At 35.0% G+C, this 18,936-nt stretch overlaps 1 protein-coding gene across 1 annotated transcript; it reads right to left on the reverse strand.

Annotated features, from left to right (window-relative positions):
- Grp170 (hypoxia up-regulated Grp170 co-chaperone protein) lies at window positions 1-9,643 on the reverse strand. The gene is made up of 9 exons (XM_073074171.1): window positions 9,467-9,643; window positions 9,031-9,347; window positions 8,299-8,441; window positions 7,463-7,623; window positions 6,927-7,081; window positions 6,185-6,395; window positions 5,308-5,540; window positions 4,616-4,733; window positions 1-3,932 (listed from the first exon to the last, which is right to left on the reverse strand). The coding sequence occupies exons 1-9, from the start codon at window positions 9,479-9,481 to the stop codon at window positions 2,541-2,543; spliced, it is 2,745 nt and encodes a 914-aa protein (XP_072930272.1). The 5' UTR covers window positions 9,482-9,643; the 3' UTR covers window positions 1-2,540.
- Between the last annotated feature and the right edge of the window lie 9,293 nt (window positions 9,644-18,936).

An 18,936-nucleotide genomic window follows, 5' to 3' on the forward strand; every position in this document is an offset into this window, starting at 1 on the left:
TTTGTTTCATTCAATATTTTATTTCCATTTGCGACTGGGTACTGAACAAATCTCACTTAAGACGTAACATAACAACCACTCAGGCTAAAGCCACATTGCGTTTTTCATCGCCTGTTTTTTCCTATATTTATGAAAGTAATACTTTTTTTTATTTCATCCCAAGGTTTATCACAAACGTATAATACCTTCGTTTAAAAAATTAAGATAAAATAGTTGGAAGAAGTGTTATAATGATATTATTGTATTATTGCATTGCATAAACGCAAGTGCGGTATTAGCCTTACAACTGTTTTATTGATTGCAGAGGAACTTAACTTATGGTTCTATTGAAACTTGCAAAGAATGAAGTACAATAACAGTACAAGTGAGTCGCGAACAAAGATCGCAAACTTTAAGTACCTTGTTCAAGATAGATAAAAGTTTATTATTAATCGGGTGGTATCTCAAGAAGCATCAGTCCTATTTTGAAAATTACTGGTAGCTATGGTATCCGTGAAAACACACAAACAGAAAAACATTCGGCCATTTTCATAACAGAATACAAATTATTGTTAAGTCATGAGTATATTACTAAATGTATAACTATGTAAATCAATAAGATTAATTGTAGATAGAAATTGAGTGAAAGAGGAATTAAACTTGCTATGTTGTATGATGAAGATGTATATTGTAACTGTAACTAATTGTACTGAAGTGCCTGTAACTAAATCTATTTAATCTTACGAATGAAAAGGAAACGCAACAATCTTGCTCACAAACATGTATAATTCCCGTCATGGTCCTTGAGCACTTTGAATAACAGAAGTCACCTGTTTTCTCTCTGAATGCCGCTATGGGCAAGTGTCATAGGCGACTGAATACCAAGAGGTATTTACCTACTTCAGAGGTGCCTGGGCGAAAAAGATACCCTCGACACCCGAATAACCTTCACAATCGAAGTCGTAGGAAATACCTTCTTTCTTATATGCCATAAAATGCAACTTTAAAAATTGATCGCATAATCAAAAAAAGCGGCAGTCGACTCGGTAAAAAAACTGAAAATGACTGCGCCATCATACAATGCTACAGGATAGTGTCGGAGTAGACACGTAAATGTATGTGATGTATCATATCTGACCGTAAGTTTGTATGCAGTGTGGAACAAGTGGCACATACAATCGTAAGGCGTATAGTATCTTACGATCTTATGCTACAAATTTTTGATGCAATAGGATGGTGTCATCGTAGACTGCATACATTTATACCTCGACGAATGAATGTATATCGCGACGTGCAAGTATGGAAATAGACCGTACGATGTAATAGGTAACCGACGAGTATCGAAATTAACTTTCATTGCTATAGATCCGTGCTCTAGAACCATTACAGGCACTACATCGTAAAAGACATTGCTCTCACAAACCTCCACACATTTTATACATTATACATATCACATAAATGTTTACATTCAAAATACCATACACATTCCATTCCGACTTGGGGTCATTGCAATAATTATAGATAAATAGCGAAACCTTAACAATCCAATAAAAAGACCAAAATATCTATAATACCAACCATCTTTATAATTCCACAAGAATCAAATTATGGATTCATAAAAGTAGTTCAAACATAACAAGATCAGTTTCAAAATCTCAAAATGTATACCAATGCACATTCTGTTAGGATGAAAGGATTTGGGACTTTCGAGCGTAAAAATATAATCTTATATGTTTTATAGAAGAAGTACAAAATTAAGTAATATTAGGAGAATGGGACGTAACTTCAGATAAAATAACTAAATATAATACCAAAAAGATAATGCGATAAGTATAATTAAATTAATGTATGTTCAGAAAATCAGACGCGAAACGACTTACCAATGCACATAAAAGCTACTAATATTACATTTTTTTTCGATTTTCTTTGCAATATATTGCAATAATAATTTACAACATTAAATAAATTTTAAAATTACGTCATTTAACATTGAACCTTATGTTATATTTTATAAACTATTTATCGATTATAACTTTTACATATCGCGTCCATATTACGTCAGAGATTGAGAAAGCGGTCACAGATTTGAGATTTTAAATTGAATTTCAATGAAGCGTTTGCTCTTTATACCGTAATTTCAACATTACACCTAATAAGCTACAGACTTTATCGGTTAGTGTTAAGAAAAGGGAAGCCTCATTTAGTTTAACATTTAATAAAATTAGTTCACAATTTGTACGCATTTCTGTTAAGTGTTCATTCACAACATCATTCATAAAAGGAATAGATTTTGAGGAAATTCGCGGTATGCGCAATGGAGTAGGATACTCCGTGAACACTTGTACAGGAAGCCCTCAGAAATGTTTGTTGTTAAGTAACAGGGCTTACGTTAACAATGTACGAAATCACAACATAGTAAAGACACAATACATTAACGTACTAGTGTTTTGTGCATCAACTATCCTATATCAACGTTCCAATACAAAAAGCAAACGCGACTCCTAGTTTCACAGTAAAAAATAAATTAGACTAAATAAATTACGTTACTTCACACATCACTATTATAATTCGGAATGTTCGACATTGCCATCGGCTAGTTGTGGTGTTTCAGTCTCACCTCCAGAGTCGTCTTCAACTTCGACTACTGGTTTCTCCGCTTCTACTTTTCCCTCCATATCATCAGTTTTCACTTCTTCATCAGTTTTAACTTCATTTTCTATTACAGTTTCTGTCTTATTATCTGTCTTAGCTGGTTTCTTCGGGCGCCAAATCTTCATTTTATTCACTAGATACTTCACTTCTCTGTCCAAGCCGTGCATTTTCTCCCTAATGCTATCAACAGTGAGTTTAATGTCCTCATTCTTTTTGAGTGCTTTTTGTTCCTTCACGGATTTATCGAGCCAAGTTTTAGTCTCATCGATTTTCTTTTCGAGCACATTAATCTCAACGTCAGTGTACACGTCGCGTTCAGCATTCGTTTCCTTGGTAAAGTTCTTTGCCATTTTAAGGAATTCTTGAGAGCTGTTCAACATATTGCGTAGAGCGGCGACCGCGTCTGGCCGCTCTCTGTGCTCCCAATGTTTATAGAAAATGGAGTTAGTTTTATCCTTGAGAAGTGCTAATTTTTCTTCAAACATTTCAGTGGCTGCTTCATAACCATCCTCATAAAGCCATTCTGAGATCTCGGAGCACAATTTAGTGATTTCTTCAATCTGTTCTGGCGTACCACATTCGGCATACTCATCCATGTTTATCTTCATTTGCGCATCAACAACGAAGGCCTCAAGATTATTCAGAGCAGTTTCCCTTTCAACCCGCTTCTTATCAATAGTGTTAAGTTCTGTTATCTTTGTTTTGGATGCCTTGAATTGCTCTGTAGAAAGAGGCAGTAAGTTTTGCAGAGTTTCCTCAGCATTGATTGGTTCTTTCAAGACGATAACCTTAGCTTTAGGTTTGCTTTCTGCTTGCTCAGTAGCATTTTGTTTCTCTGATGTTGTTTCATTGGCTTTGAGTGTATCATTCTTTTCAGGTGTTTTTTCCTCCGTTTTCTCCTCAGGTTTATCTGAATCTAGATCAGTGCCAAAAAGTTTACTGATTGTACTTCCAATTTTCGATAATGTGCTGTCCTTATCTTCGTCTGCTTCCGTAACGGTTTTTTCAGCTACAAATTCTACGTTAATGAGTTGAAGTATGCCAGAATCATCCATTGTAAAGTGTGCCTTGATACCCTTATGCTCAATATTGTCTCCAGTGTTCTTAGCTATGGTGTCACTTACTCCAGTTAGGACAACGTGAGAAATATTAACAGGGCCAATGCTGGCAAGTTCATTTGAAGGAATGTGGTCTAGTTCTCCATAGTTTACATAGAAAGAGAAATCAGATGTGTGCTTGTTGAAAGTTATTAACTTCTTTTGTGGATATGGGTTCATGGGTCCAAATAGAACCCTTTTAATCTGTAACAAAATATATCCGCTTTTAAGTAGTGGTTGTAATGTTATATTTAAACTTTTATTCAAATTTACCAATTAAATAAAATGCCAGAAATGTATTAAATAAGTGTTAGTGCCCGCAAAAATCTATCTCATTATAAAAAGTTAATATTGATTATAATTTATAATCTTACCAGTTCCTGAAACAGGATAGAGCAATATAAGTATAATTATATTCAATACACTTAAATATTTAACACAGACAATTAAATGACTCTAATTAATGAATAGTATACATGTTTTTTATGAAATAGAAGTAGTAAATGGTGCATCTGATGGTAAGTGGCCACTAGCACCCATGAACATCAAGCTCAAACATTATTAAGATTAAGTAAGAATGCCTCTTTTTTATATTTGAGCCTAACGATAAAGCAGACGTGCTACCTGATGGAAAGTAGTCAACATCACCTATGAACATTTGCAACACGATAGGAGTCGCCAATGCATCGTCGGCTTTGAAGGAGAGCTCTTTTTGCACCTGTTTGAAGAGCCCCATGATGATGATGACATTTCTTATTAGTGCTAAGTGTCTAACTTCAAATTTGCACACAGCAATGTTACTACTGTTATAACTCAGAAATAAATGAAGTAGTGACAGCTCATAAGTAGAACCACTAATGGTTCTACTGTATATGAAAGAAACTTACCACTCTATCAGATCCATCTACATTAGTTCCACGTGTGAAGACAACGTTGATGGGCAGCACCACCGCATCGCGCACGTTCAACGCTGCCACTTTGTAGCCCGTTGCTAGTGATGCCGCTCTGTGTACAAACATGACATTATATACTTAAGTGCTATTTTTAGAAGTTTAAACTTTTTATACTATAGCAGTAGAAGATTAGCATGGAGTCCACCTGACGGTAAGTGGCTACTGCCGCTCATGGACATTTGTAATCGACTCCTGATAGGATCAGATATTCGTACCGGAGGTCGGCCACAGATGCGTCGCTACCCATTAGGTAGCTATTGCACATATGTATTCAACACTGACCTTGGCGCCCCTTCGCATTCGCACTAATTAGGAACACACACACATGTAACTGTACACCGCGCCGAGTGTAGCCGCCTGATCCGGATTGATAGGTTCATGTGCAAGTTTGAATACCGTCGAGTGTGGCACTTTCATCGACAAGACAGGATGGTCCAGTGACAACCTTTGGCACATATGCACGCACACACGCGTCCACGCACGCACGCATGCACACACACACACGCAACTATAAACTTGTGTGGACAAAATAATGTAATCCTCATATTAAAAGGACATCCAGGAGTGTTATTTCCTTACGTTCTTTCACACACACACTGTACATAAGCACACACGACCACTCTTACCTATACACGGCGCCGAGTGTAGCCGCCTCATCCGCATTGATCGATTTAGAAGGCTCATGTCCGACAGTTTCCCGTAATGCGTCCTGCACGGCGGGAACACGTGAAGCTCCACCCGCCACTACGAGCTTCGCACCGCCACCGGCGCCCGAGGCCGCCGCCACTGCACGTTGCACCACACCCGCCACACGCGCGAACAGATCCGCGCATAGCGCCTCCAACTCTACGCGAGTCACCTAGAAAGACATATCATATATGTGTAGACAGTTGTTTATAAAGTAACATCTGACTTGCAATGTAATGCAATATTGGACGTAGTTGCGCTCAGCAGCTTAGGGGGGGGGTCACCGAATCATAGGCAAACTTTTTACACTGGGGGCCTCCATTCAACTTTCCGCCCCACGCCTCTGACGACCTTAATCCGTCACTGCGTAGTTGGCACTTTGAATTGTAAACTACTAATAGCTTAAAGTGCTATCGGCGCCAATGAATAATAACAATTGCACCTTATCACAGGGCAGTTTGAATACCTTCACCCAGCAAATCAAAATGGAGGCATGTGGTTAAGAACTTTTAATTTATGAAATAAAATATAAGTCTTTTCTAAAATGTAAGGGTATTTTTTTGTAACACTATGCTGAGTGTTATCTATATACTTAGTAAGAGGAATATTTAAAAATAATACAATAAACTAACTTATTTACAAATCAATTTAAAACCTACTTATTTGTCTATTTTTCATTATCCATACATCCCATTGTAACACAACAAAAGAAGAAGAAAATGTTTGCAGTTGTAACAACAGTCAAAGTGTATCCTGTCTTATAAACTTCTACGGTTTCTATTCATAAAATATCGTATTTTATAATTGAGTACTTACCAAATGCTTAAAGTCCTTATCATTAAGCAAATTCTCAATCTGAGCATAATGTTCAGAGTTAGCTGAGAGTACAATCTTCAAGCGTTCAGCTTCACGCAACAGTTTCTCCATAGCCCGTGGCGAAGCTCTGACGTCACCGCCGCCATTCGCCTCCCAAGCCTTAATGAGATGTTCTCGGAGACGCAGCGTCATTTCAAAACCACCGAGAGTTCTAGCAAATTTAAGATATAATGAAGATCACTATAGTGAAAATATTATCTAGGCATTGCATGAATTTTGTCATCTCATGCATGAAGAAAATTATTATTGCATCCAGTGATTTCTTTTTATTTCCAATAAAATTTTATTGACGTTTTTCTTTTTTAATTTCCTTACATTCTTTATTTGTATATTACAGTATTACTAAAAATATATCCAGTGTTTTTACCAGCGGTGTGTTCTGAATATTTCCTCTGTAAATCCATCAACAGAGATTTGGGTCCATCTAAAATGCTGTCTTTATTGCAATTGTAATAATTGATATTTTGATCAAATAATTTTAATGTGAAATAAACACCCCCTCGATAAAAGAACAAAGCAGACAGAATACATGAACAATTTCTTTCAACTATCATCGATATGATGATAGTTGAAAGAAATTGTTCATAGTGTAATAGATTCTTGACAGATATCCTGTGCCTTTTAGAATTCTTAGTCTGAAATTACCACTACATACATAAAAGAAATTGATATTATAATTTACCTGTCATATCCAACACCAATAACTTGTAATTGTGGCACAGTCTCCACATAGCCCTTGTCCTTAATCTTAACAGTCTTGTACTCCACTAGGGCTGCTTTAGTGGACATTGCACCCATGTCGAAGAATAGTGTATGCCAGGCGGTTTCATTGATTTCCTGAAAAGACATTTTAATTATTTATTCATACTAATATTAATTAATGGCAATGGTTAGTGGTTTGAAATTCGATCTGTAAGGCCTAGGTTTGATTTCTGGCCACAAACCTCTAGTTTTTCTAAGTTTATATACATTTTGGACTTTAACATGTAATTTACCAGTCCCAAACCCATTTAGGTTTCTTTACTAATGGGATTTCGACCTAAAACATTCTTTAAAAAAGTTCTCAAAAGTGTGTGGACTCTACCAACCAGCACTTAGAGTGTAGTGGACTACGGCCTAAATCCTTCTTACAGAAAGGAGACCCATGTCCAGCTGTGGAACAGTAATGGGTTAACAATAAAGTCTTAATTTATGATGTAGAACTACAACCAAACTGACCTTTCTCCTGAAAATGCCATAGTTAATAGCAATGGCTGTGTAGTCATTGATCAGTTGCAAGACATTCAGTCCTGCGAGAGCAGCTGCCTCCTTCATAGCTTTGCGCTCAGCCTGATTGAAGTATCCCGGAATTGTGATCACACATTCACTTATTTGTTGACCTGGAAAATGTACCACAATATTAATTACATACATATAAAAATGTCGTATATCCAAAAGTCATAAGTAAAAAAGTCAATAATTATTGCAATGAAATAATTTAAGTTATATGGACACACAAGTGTTTAAATATCAAAAACAGATGTTTACTTTTATCATTGACATATTTATTTGTGACTCAGATGAGTTAATTGGAAGATAATTTAATAAAATCAACTGAAACACACTTTACATTTACATAGGTTCATTTTATTTCAGATGGCCTGGAGAAACTTTGTTAAAATTTGTGAATATTTTTTCCTCAACCCACAGTTTTGAATCATTTTGTCAGAAGATGGATCAGATCACTCATATTTTTTTTAATGCTTTCTTAAAAAGTTAATGCCACATTTTTTAATAATTCTTTAGCAAAAATCTATTGTCAAAATTTTGAAAGGTCAAAAATAAAAAACGGTATTAATTATACTCCATAATAAATAACAATTTTAACTATTAAATACGTTAGCTATTGTCGAAAGAGGCAAAAAAAATACAGTATAGTAGGTAACTGTTGTGCCACAAGTATCAAAATAATTCATAAAAAAATAAATGTGACAGATTACTAAACTCTTTTAAACTTACAAAAACTGTCCTACTTTGAATTTAGAAAGTTTAGAAAGTAATCCTAAGTCACTTACCATGGTTCACTTCTGCAAATTCCTTCGCCTTGGCCAGGAGTTGTGCCACCAGTTCTTCCGGAGTGAACCTGGTATCTTTGTCATGTACAAACTCTGGTGTACCGCGTTCTGATTCTACTATTTCATAATACGGGAAGCGCTGTCTGAAATATAACAGGAATAACTTTGAAATTACAGATGCACTTAAGTGAAATGGCAGCGCATTTGAAATTCAATGAATATAATTGATGTAAAAGGTTAATACAGTATTTTTTATTATATTACTACACTATTGTTATTAGGTAACTTTAGTTTTAATATCAAATTGTAGTATTAATAGCTTTGTTTCATTAAAATAATGTTTGTTACAAACTTGTACTTGTTACATATTTTATAAATCATTAAATAATTTTAAACATAGGTACTTTGACTAAAATATATAAACAATATTTATAAGACATAAGGTATTGGTTAATACTGACATACAGAAATGGGATATTGAATAATTCTGAAATAAAATATTCTTATAATAATAGTCACATGCATATTGTCATCAATCTCATGTAATTCTAGCAGGATAACAGTAAATATATCAAGTTTTAATTTATCCCACTATAATGTGGACATGTGGCAATTCATAAAGCATTGCTTCTAATAAATAAAAAATAAATCTATAATTCTACATTGATTCACTTAGATTATAATAAAGAAAATATAAAGACAGGAAAGGTCAATGAATTATTAATGACTTACTTGTATGCGGAAACGAGTGGATGGTTGAAAGGCTTTCCAAGTAATTCTAGAAGGTACTTGTAAGCAGATTTCGGGATCTTCACGCCGACAGTCACGGCGTCTTCTCCGAACGTCCGGACGCCGTCCCGGAACGCAACAACAGCTGGCGTCTTCCTCTTAGACTCCTTATTCAGTACAATCTCCATCGGAACCCCGGGTGACACGATGCCGATCTTCATCCATTCCGAACCGAAATCAATAGATATCACCGCTGCGGCCTCCGCTCGCTGGCTCAGAAACACCGGCAGTAACACCAAGCACACTACACCGTACATCTTCTGTGAAATACAACAATAAAATCAACGTAAATCTCCCGTTTCGCCACGAACAACATCACCGAATCCAGAATCGATCTGTCAAAAACTAGTTAAGTTTTTTCAAAAAACTGTGAACTTACGAGATTAAACCCCATCTTGTGTTACAAAATAGCATCCAACCCTTTAAATCAGCGTATCTCTTAACTTAGAATAACTAATTACTTAGAATGTTTCACACATTATTATTTAGCAAAGTGGGCCAGCTACTTTAGTCCACGTCAAGTTTAACGTGTTTTCTTCTTTTTGGTGGTTACTGTCAATGTTGCCAGCCCGTCACCTTTGTTCTTTACTGTCACTATTAACAACTATTTTTAATACGTATTATTATATTCATTTGCTCTCTGTACTGAGATAAATATATCAATGAAAGTACAATATTATGTCATAGATTGTTTTTAGTAATTATCTACTAGTTTTCTTGAAATATATATTCTAAGTACATTACTTAACTGCGTTTAAATGAACGATTATTGTAACGTTAAATCACACAGCGAATTTTGAGAAGTTTCTATGTATGTGACGGTCCTTTCAGTTATTTGCCCTACTAGTAAATTCTCAATCAATATGCCCAGTTACTAAAATAAACTATTGCCACTGCATATGTTACTATACTCTTTGGCCACTACATTGCTTTATCAGTCACTCCTAGTCTAAACAATCTACTATCCTGTACTCACACAGCTTATTTAATACATTTCCCAATAGTATTACTTATAATATGTACAAAGATGTACCTACAGACGGCTTACATGTAACAAACTGTTGAATTAACTACCAAAGGTAGCTCATGATATATTGAATGTTTGAATGTTCTATTGGTATCATCATCATCAACCCATTACTGTCCCACTGCTGGGCACGGGTCTCCTCTCAGAATGAGAAGGATTAGGCCATAGTCCACCGCGCTGGCCAAGTGCGTATTGGTAGACTTCACATACCCTTAAGGGATTTTTTTTTATAAATCTCTCAGGTATGCAGGTTTCCTCACGATGTTTTCCTTCACCGTTTAAGCAAGTGATAATTAATTTCTAATACGCACATTAATTTGAAAATCAGAGGTGCGTGCCCTGAGATTTGAACCTCGGACCCCTCGATCGAGAGGTTCTTAACGTGTCCGTGAAACTAGCACAGCATTTGCCAGCAGAGCACTAAAAAATGAGAGTTCTATTCGCATGCACATGAGTTCTATAGTTCCTGATAGTTTTCAGGAATAGTTCTGGCGATTTCACGGAGATAAAGCAAAATGAAATAATGCTCTGCTAACTTCACACAGCAGAGCATTTTCTACAAAATTGAAAAAAAGCTATTGATTAGTGTAATTAGCTAATACCTGGAGTTCCTAATAGTTTTCAGTGATAGTTCTCGCGAAATAAACTTAAAAAATAATTTATTGATAAAATAAATTGACAAAAATTTAACCAAAAAAAATTTGCAAAAAGGTTATTTAAAAGTGGAAACTTGTCGATTTTGCAAAGCCTAGTACTAAAATGATACATTTGTACAATAACTGACCCAGGAACTCACACTAAAGTGCCAGCAGAGCATACTAGAATAACAAAAATCGGATGGATTATCGCCAAATATATTTTTACAACCATGTCCACGTAACCAGATAGCGGGAACTCATCGATTTTATGTAGATTAGTAACAAAGCTACAATTTAAAAATATAACCAATCCCAGAACTCACACTAAAATGCCAGCAGAGCATACTAGAATAGCAAAAATCGGATGGATTTTTGAAATTTTTTTTTTTCAATCATGTGCACGTAACCAGATGGCAGGAACTCATCGGTTTTATGTAGACTAGTAACATAGCTACAATTTAAAAATATAACCAATCCCAGAACTCACACTAAAGTGCCAGCAGAGCATACTAGAATAGGACAAATCGGATGGATTTTCGACAAATATATTTTTACAATCATGTCCACGTTACCAGATAACGGGAACTCATCGGTTTTATATAGACTAGTAACAAAGGTACAATTTAAAAATATAACTAATCCCAGAACTCACACTAAAGTGCCAGCAGAGCATGCTAGAATAACAAAAATCGGATAGATTTTCGGCAAATATTTTATTAAAATTATTTACACGTAACCAGATGACGGGAACTCATCGGCTTTATGTAGACTAGTAACATAGCTATAATTTAAAAATATAACCAATCCCAGAACTCACACTAAAGTTCCAGCAGAGCATACTAGAATAGGAAAAATCAGATGGATTTTCGACAAATATATTTTTACAATTATATCCACGTTACCAGATAGCGGGAACTCATCGGTTTTATATAGAATAGTAACATAACTACAATTTAAAAATGTAACCAATCCCAGAACTCTCACTAAAGTGCCAGCAGAGCATACTAGAATAGCCAAAATCGGATGGAGTTTCGACAAATATATTTTTTTAATTATTTCCACGTAACCAGATAGCGGGAACTCATCGGTTTTATATAGACTAGTAACATAGCTACAATTTAAAAATATAACCAATCCCAGAACTCACACTAAAGTGCCAGCAGAGCATACTAGATTAACAAAAATCGGATGGATTATCGCCAAATATATTTTTACAATCATGTCCACGTAACCAGATAGCGGGAACTCATCGGTTTTATGTAGACTAGTAACAAAGCTACAATTTAAAAATATAACCAATCCCAGAACTCACACTAAAGTGCCAGCAGAGCATGCTAGAATAACAAAAATCGAATGGATTTTCGACAAAGATTTTATTTAAATTATTTACACGTAACCAGATGACAGGAACTCATCGGTTTTATGTAGACTAGTAACATAGCTATAATTTAAAAATATAACCAATCCCAGAACTCACACTAAAGTTCCAGCAGAGCATACTAGAATAGGACAAATCGGATGGATTTTCGACAAATATATTTTTACAATCATGTCCACGTTACCAGATAGCGGGAACTCATCGGTTTTATATAGACTAGTAACATAGCTACAATTTAAAAATATAACCAATCCCAGAACTCTCACTAAAGTGCCAGCAGAGCATACTAGAATAACAAAAATCGGATGGATTTTCGACAAATATTTTTTTTCAATCATGTCCACGTAACCAGATGGCGGGAACTCATCGTTTTTATGTAGACTAGTAACAAAGCTACAATGTAAAAATATAACCAATCCCAGAACTCACACTAAAGTGCCAGCAGAGCATACTAGAATAACAAAAATCGGATGGATTATCGCCAAATATATTTTTACAATCATGTCCACGTAACCAGAGTGCGGGAACTCATCGGTTTTATATAGACTAGTAACATAGCTACAATTTAAAAATATAACCAATCTCAGAACTCACACTAAAGTGCCAGCAGAGCATACTAGAATAAACAAAAATTGGATGGATTTTCGACAATTATATTATTTTCAATCATGTCCACGTAACCAGATGGCGGGAACTCATTGGTTTTATATAGACTAGTAACATAGCTACAATTTAAAAATATAACCAATCCCAGAACTCACACTAAAGTGCCAGCAGAGCATACTAGAATAACAAAAATCGGATGGAGTTTCGACAAATATTTTATTTAAATTATTTCCACGTAACCAGATGACGGGAACTCATCGGTTTTATATACACTAGCAACAAAGCTACAAATTAAAAATATAACCAATCCCAGAACTCTCACTAAAGTGCCAGCAGAGCATACTAGAATAAAGAAAATTGGATGGATTTTCGACAAATATTTTTTTCAAATATGTTCACGTAACCAGATGAAGGAACTCATCGGTTTTATATAGAGTAGTAATATAACTACAATTTATAAACATAACCAATCCCAGAACTCACACTAAAGTGCCAGGAGAGCATAATAGAATGGCAAAAATAGGATGGAGTTTCAACAAATATTTTATTTAAATTATTTCCACGTAACTAGGTGGAACGTTTAAATTGTAGCTATGTTACTAGTCTATATAAAATCGATGAGTTCCCGCTATCTGGTTACGTGGACATGATTGTAAAAATATATTTGGCGATAATCCATCCGATTTTTGTTATTCTAGTATGCTCTGCTGGCACTTTAGTGTGAGTTCTGGGATTGGTTATATTTTTAAATTGTAGCTATGTTACTAGTCTATATAAAACCGATGAGTTCCCGCTATCTGGTAACGTGGATATAATTGTAAAAATATATTTGTCGAAAATCCATCTGATTTTTCCTATTCTAGTATGCTCTGCTGGAACTTTAGTGTGAGTTCTGGGATTGGTTATATTTTTAAATTATAGCTATGTTACTAGTCTACATAAAACCGATGAGTTCCCGCCATCTGGTTACGTAGACATGATTGAAAAAAAAAGTATTTGTCGAAAATACGTCCGATTTTTGCTATTCTAGTATGCTCTGCTGGCACTTTAGTGTGAGTTCTGGGATTGGTTATATTTTTAAATTGTAGCTTTGTTACTAGTCTACATAAAACCGATGAGTTCTTGACATCTGGTTACGTGGACATGATTGAAAAAAAAAATTTGGCGATAATCTGTCCGATTTTGGCTATTATAGTATGCTCTGCTGGAACTTTAGTGTGAGTTCTGGGATGGGTATATTTTTAAATTGTAGATATATTTTTAGTCTACATAAAACCGATGAGTTCCCGCCATCTGGTTACGTGGACATGATTGAAAAAAAAATATTTGTCGAAAATCCATCCGATTTTTGCTATTCTAGTATGCTCTGCTGGCACTTTAGTGTGAGTTCTGGGATTGGTTATATTTTTAAATTGTAGCTTTGTTACTAGTCTACATAAAATCGATGAGTTCCCGCTATCTGGTTACGTGGACATGATTGTAAAAATATATTTGTTGGCGATAATCCATCCGATTTTTGTTATTCTAGTATGCTCTGCTGGCACTTTAGTGTGAGTTCTGGGATTGGTTATATTTTTAAATTGTAGCTATGTTACTAGTCTATATAAAACCGATGAGTTCCCGCTATCTGGTAACGTGGATATAATTGTAAAAATATATTTGTCGAAAATCCATCCGATTTTTCCTATTCTAGTATGCTCTGCTGGAACTTTAGTGTGAGTTCTGGGATTGGTTATATTTTTAAATTATAGCTATGTTACTAGTCTACATAAAACCGATGAGTTCCCGCCATCTGGTTACGTAGACATGATTGAAAAAAAAAGTATTTGTCGAAAATACGTCCGATTTTTGCTATTCTAGTATGCTCTGCTGGCACTTTAGTGTGAGTTCTGGGATTAGTTATATTTTTAAATTGTACCTATGTTACTAGTCTACATAAAACCGATGAGTTCCCGCCATCTGGTTACGTAGACATGATTGAAAAAAAAAAATATTTGTCGAAAATACGTCCGATTTTTGCTATTCTAGTATGCTCTGCTGGCACTTTAGTGTGAGTTCTGGGATTGGTTATATTTTTAAATTGTAGCTTTGTTACTAGTCTACATAAAACCGATGAGTTCTTGACATTTGGTTACGTGGACATGATTAAAAAAAAAATATTTGGCGATAATCCATCCGATTTTGGCTATTATAGTATGCTCTGCTGGAACTTTAGTGTGAGTTCTGGGATTGGTTATATTTTTAAATTGTAGCTTTGTTACTAGTCTACATAAAATCGATGAGTTCCTGCTATCTGGTTACGTGGACATGGTTGTAAAAATATATTTGTCGAAAATCCATCCGATTTTTGTTATTCTACCATGCTCTGCTGGCACTTTAGTGAGAGTTCTGGGATTGGTTATATTTTTAAATTGTAGCTTTGTTACTAGTCTACATAAAACCGATGAGTTCTTGCCATCTGGTCACGTGGAAATGATTGAAAAAAATATTTGGCGATAATCCATCCGATTTTGGCTATTCTAGTATGCTCTGCTGGAACTTTAGTGTGAGTTCTGGGATTGGTTATATTTTTAAATTGTATCTATGTTACTAGTCTATATAAAACCGATGAGTTCGCGCTATCTGGTAACGTGGACATAATTGTAAAAATATATTTGGCGATAATCCATCCGATTTTGGCTATTCTAGTATGCTCTGCTGGCACTTTTGTGTGAGTTCTGGGATTGGTTATATTTTTAAATTGTACCTATGTTACTAGTCTATATAAAACCGATGAGTTCCCGCTATCTGGTAACGTGGACATAATTGTAAAAATATATTTGTCGAAAATCCATCCGATTTTTCCTATTCTAGTATGCTCTGCTGGCACTTTAGTGTGAGTTCTGGGATTGGTTATATTTTAAATTGTAGCTTTGTTACTAGTCTACATAAAACCGATGAGTTCTTGACATCTGGTTACGTGGACATGATTGAAAAAAAAATATTTGGCGATAATCCATCCGATTTTGGCTATTATAGTATGCTCTGCTGGAACTTTAGTGTGAGTTCTGGGATGGGTATATTTTTAAATTGTAGATATATTTTTAGTCTACATAAAACCGATGAGTTCCCGCCATCTGGTTACGTGGACATGATTGAAAAAAAAATATTTGTCGAAAATCCATCCGATTTTTGCTATTCTAGTATGCTCTGCTGGCACTTTAGTGTGAGTTCTGGGATTGGTTATATTTTTAAATTGTAGCTTTGTTACTAGTCTACATAAAATCGATGAGTTCCCGCTATCTGGTAACGTGGACATAATTGTAAAAATATATTTGTCGAAAATCCATCCGATTTTTCCTATTCTAGTATGCTCTGCTGGAACTTTAGTGTGAGTTCTGGGATTGGTTATATTTTTAAATTATAGCTATGTTACTAGTCTACATAAAGCGGATGAGTTCCCGTCATCTGGTTACGTGTAAATAATTTAAATAAAATATTTGCCGAAAATCTATCCGATTTTTGTTATTCTAGCATGCTCTGCTGGCACTTTAGTGTGAGTTCTGGGATTAGTTATATTTTTAAATTGTACCTATGTTACTAGTCTACATAAAACCGATGAGTTCCCGCCATCTGGTTACGTAGACATGATTGAAAAAAAAAATATTTGTCGAAAATACGTCCGATTTTTGCTATTCTAGTATGCTCTGCTGGCACTTTAGTGTGAGTTCCGGGATTGGTTATATTTTTAAATTGTAGCTTTGTTACTAGTCTACATAAAACCGATGAGTTCTTGACATCTGGTTACGTGGACATGATTGAAAAAAAAAATATTTGGCGATAATCCATCCGATTTTGGCTATTATAGTACCTATGCTCTGCTGGAACTTTAGTGTGAGTTCTGGGATTGTTTATATTTTTAAATTGTAGATATATTTTTAGTCTACATAAAACCGATGAGTTCCCGCCATCTGGTTACGTGGACATGATTGAAAAAAAAATATTTGTCGAAAATCCATCCGATTTTTGCTATTCTAGTATGTTCTGCTGGCACTTTAGTGTGAGTTGTGGGATTGGTTATATTTTTAAATTGTAGCTTTGTTACTAGTCTACATAAAATCGATGAGTTCCCGCTATCTGGTTACGTGGACATGATTGTAAAAATATATTTGTCGAAAATCCATCCGATTTTTGTTATTCTACCATGCTCTGCTGGCACTTTAGTGAGAGTTCTGGGATTGGTTATATTTTTAAATTGTAGCTATGTTACTAGTCTACATAACACCGATGAGTTCCTGCCATCTGGTTACGTGCACATGATTGAAAAAAAAATATTTTTCAAAAATCCATCCGATTTTTGCTATTCTAGTATGCTCTGCTGGCACTTTAGTGTGAGTTCTGGGATTGGTTATATTTTTAAATTGTAGATATGTTACTAGTCTACATAAAACCGATGAGTTCTTGCCATCTGGTTACGTGGACATGATTGAAAAAAAAATATTTGGCGATAATCCATCCGATTTTGGCTATTCTAGTATGCTCTGCTGGCACTTTAGTGAGAGTTCTGGGATTGGTTATATTTTTAAATTATAGCTTTGTTACTAGTCTATATAAAACCGATGAGTTCCCGCTATCTGGTTACGTGGAAATAATTTAAAAAAAATATTTGTCGAAACTCCATCCGATTTTTGTTATTCTAGTATGCTCTGCTGGCACTTGAGTGTGAGTTCTGGGATTGGTTATATTTTTAAATTGTAGCCATATTACTAGCCTATGTAAAACCGCTGAGTTCCTTCCCCCTGGGTACGTGAAAATAATATTAAAAAAAGTTTTGTCGAAAATCTTTCCGATTTGTACTATTCTAGTATGCTGTGTTGGCACTTTAGTTTGAGTTCCTGGGTCAGTTATTGTACAAATGTATAATTTTATTACTAGGCTTTGCAAAATCGACGAGTTTCAACTTTTAAATAACCTTTTTGCAGATTTTTTTTGGTAAAATTTTTGTCAATTTATTTTGTCAATAAATTATTTTTTAAGTTTATTTCGCGAGAACTATCACTGAAAACTATTAGGAACTCCAGGTATTAGCTAATTACACTAATCAATAGCTTTTTTTTCAATTTTGTAGAAAATGCTCTGCTGTGTGAAGTTAGCAGATCATTATTTCATTCTGCTTTATCTCCGTGAAATCGCCAGAACTATTTCTGAAAACTATCAGGAACTATAGAACTCTTGTGCATGCGAATAGAACTCTCATTTTTTAGTGCTCTGCTGGCAAATGCTATGCTAAGTTCACCAACATGTTCTTAACCACTAGGCTATCACTGCTTTATCGTTCGTTCTATTGATATATTATATTACTATCTTTTAATTATAGAGAAGCGCAAATGATCGTCATTAATATGTGAACAGTTAAACTTGGCAATCTACGAACTACGACTGTCGGGCCGACCAAATTAATGTGTATAGTCCTCAGAGTAAACGAACAGTCATTATGTATTTTTATATAGTCTGTGGACTATAGAAGCAAGCACGAAGCAATGCCACTTGGAACTGTCATCCATGATCCATCCAAGCCAGGGAGGGCACACTTCCATACAAAATGACTTTTTGTGCAGATACGAGCGCCACGTAACGACTCGCCCCGGAAGCTTCAAACTAAAATGGCGTCAGACTGACAGTTAACTGTCAAAATGATGTGTCTGTTGTCAAATATCCGCAACTTCGTTAATCATTTCTAATTTGAAAAGTTGTTTTTGCACTTCAGAGAGACACCGTTGCGACGACTGTACATATTTGATACCTCCCACGTAAGTTGTATCTTTAACATCAACTGTAAAGGAGCGTGATTCAAAGATTCACATTGTCACAAATTTTTGTATCTTTCTGAAATTTTGTTAAGTATGTAAATGTAGTTTCGTTCTTGTATCAAAATTAAAAAAGAAAAAAATATAATATAATTGAAAATCTTTGGAACACAGTCATTAACCGACTTCATTTATAGTTCGTGTTTTGGAGATACAACTTATAATTTACCTAATTTTAATACATATAATGAATAATGAATATATGATAGGTATCTATCTATGTATCCTATATATATATATATGTAAAACCCATGAGTAGTTCTGGGGCAGGCCACTAGGGGCGCTTTAGGGGGGACAAAAAATACTTAGAGTTGCCTCTCTATAACATGTATATAATAATACTCTATGATCCAA

This window comes from Epargyreus clarus, unplaced genomic scaffold (assembly GCF_041222505.1).
Source record: "Epargyreus clarus isolate Ecla_fem2 unplaced genomic scaffold, WU_Ecla_fem_2.2 ptg000001l, whole genome shotgun sequence".
Taxonomy (NCBI): Eukaryota; Metazoa; Arthropoda; class Insecta; order Lepidoptera; family Hesperiidae; genus Epargyreus; species Epargyreus clarus.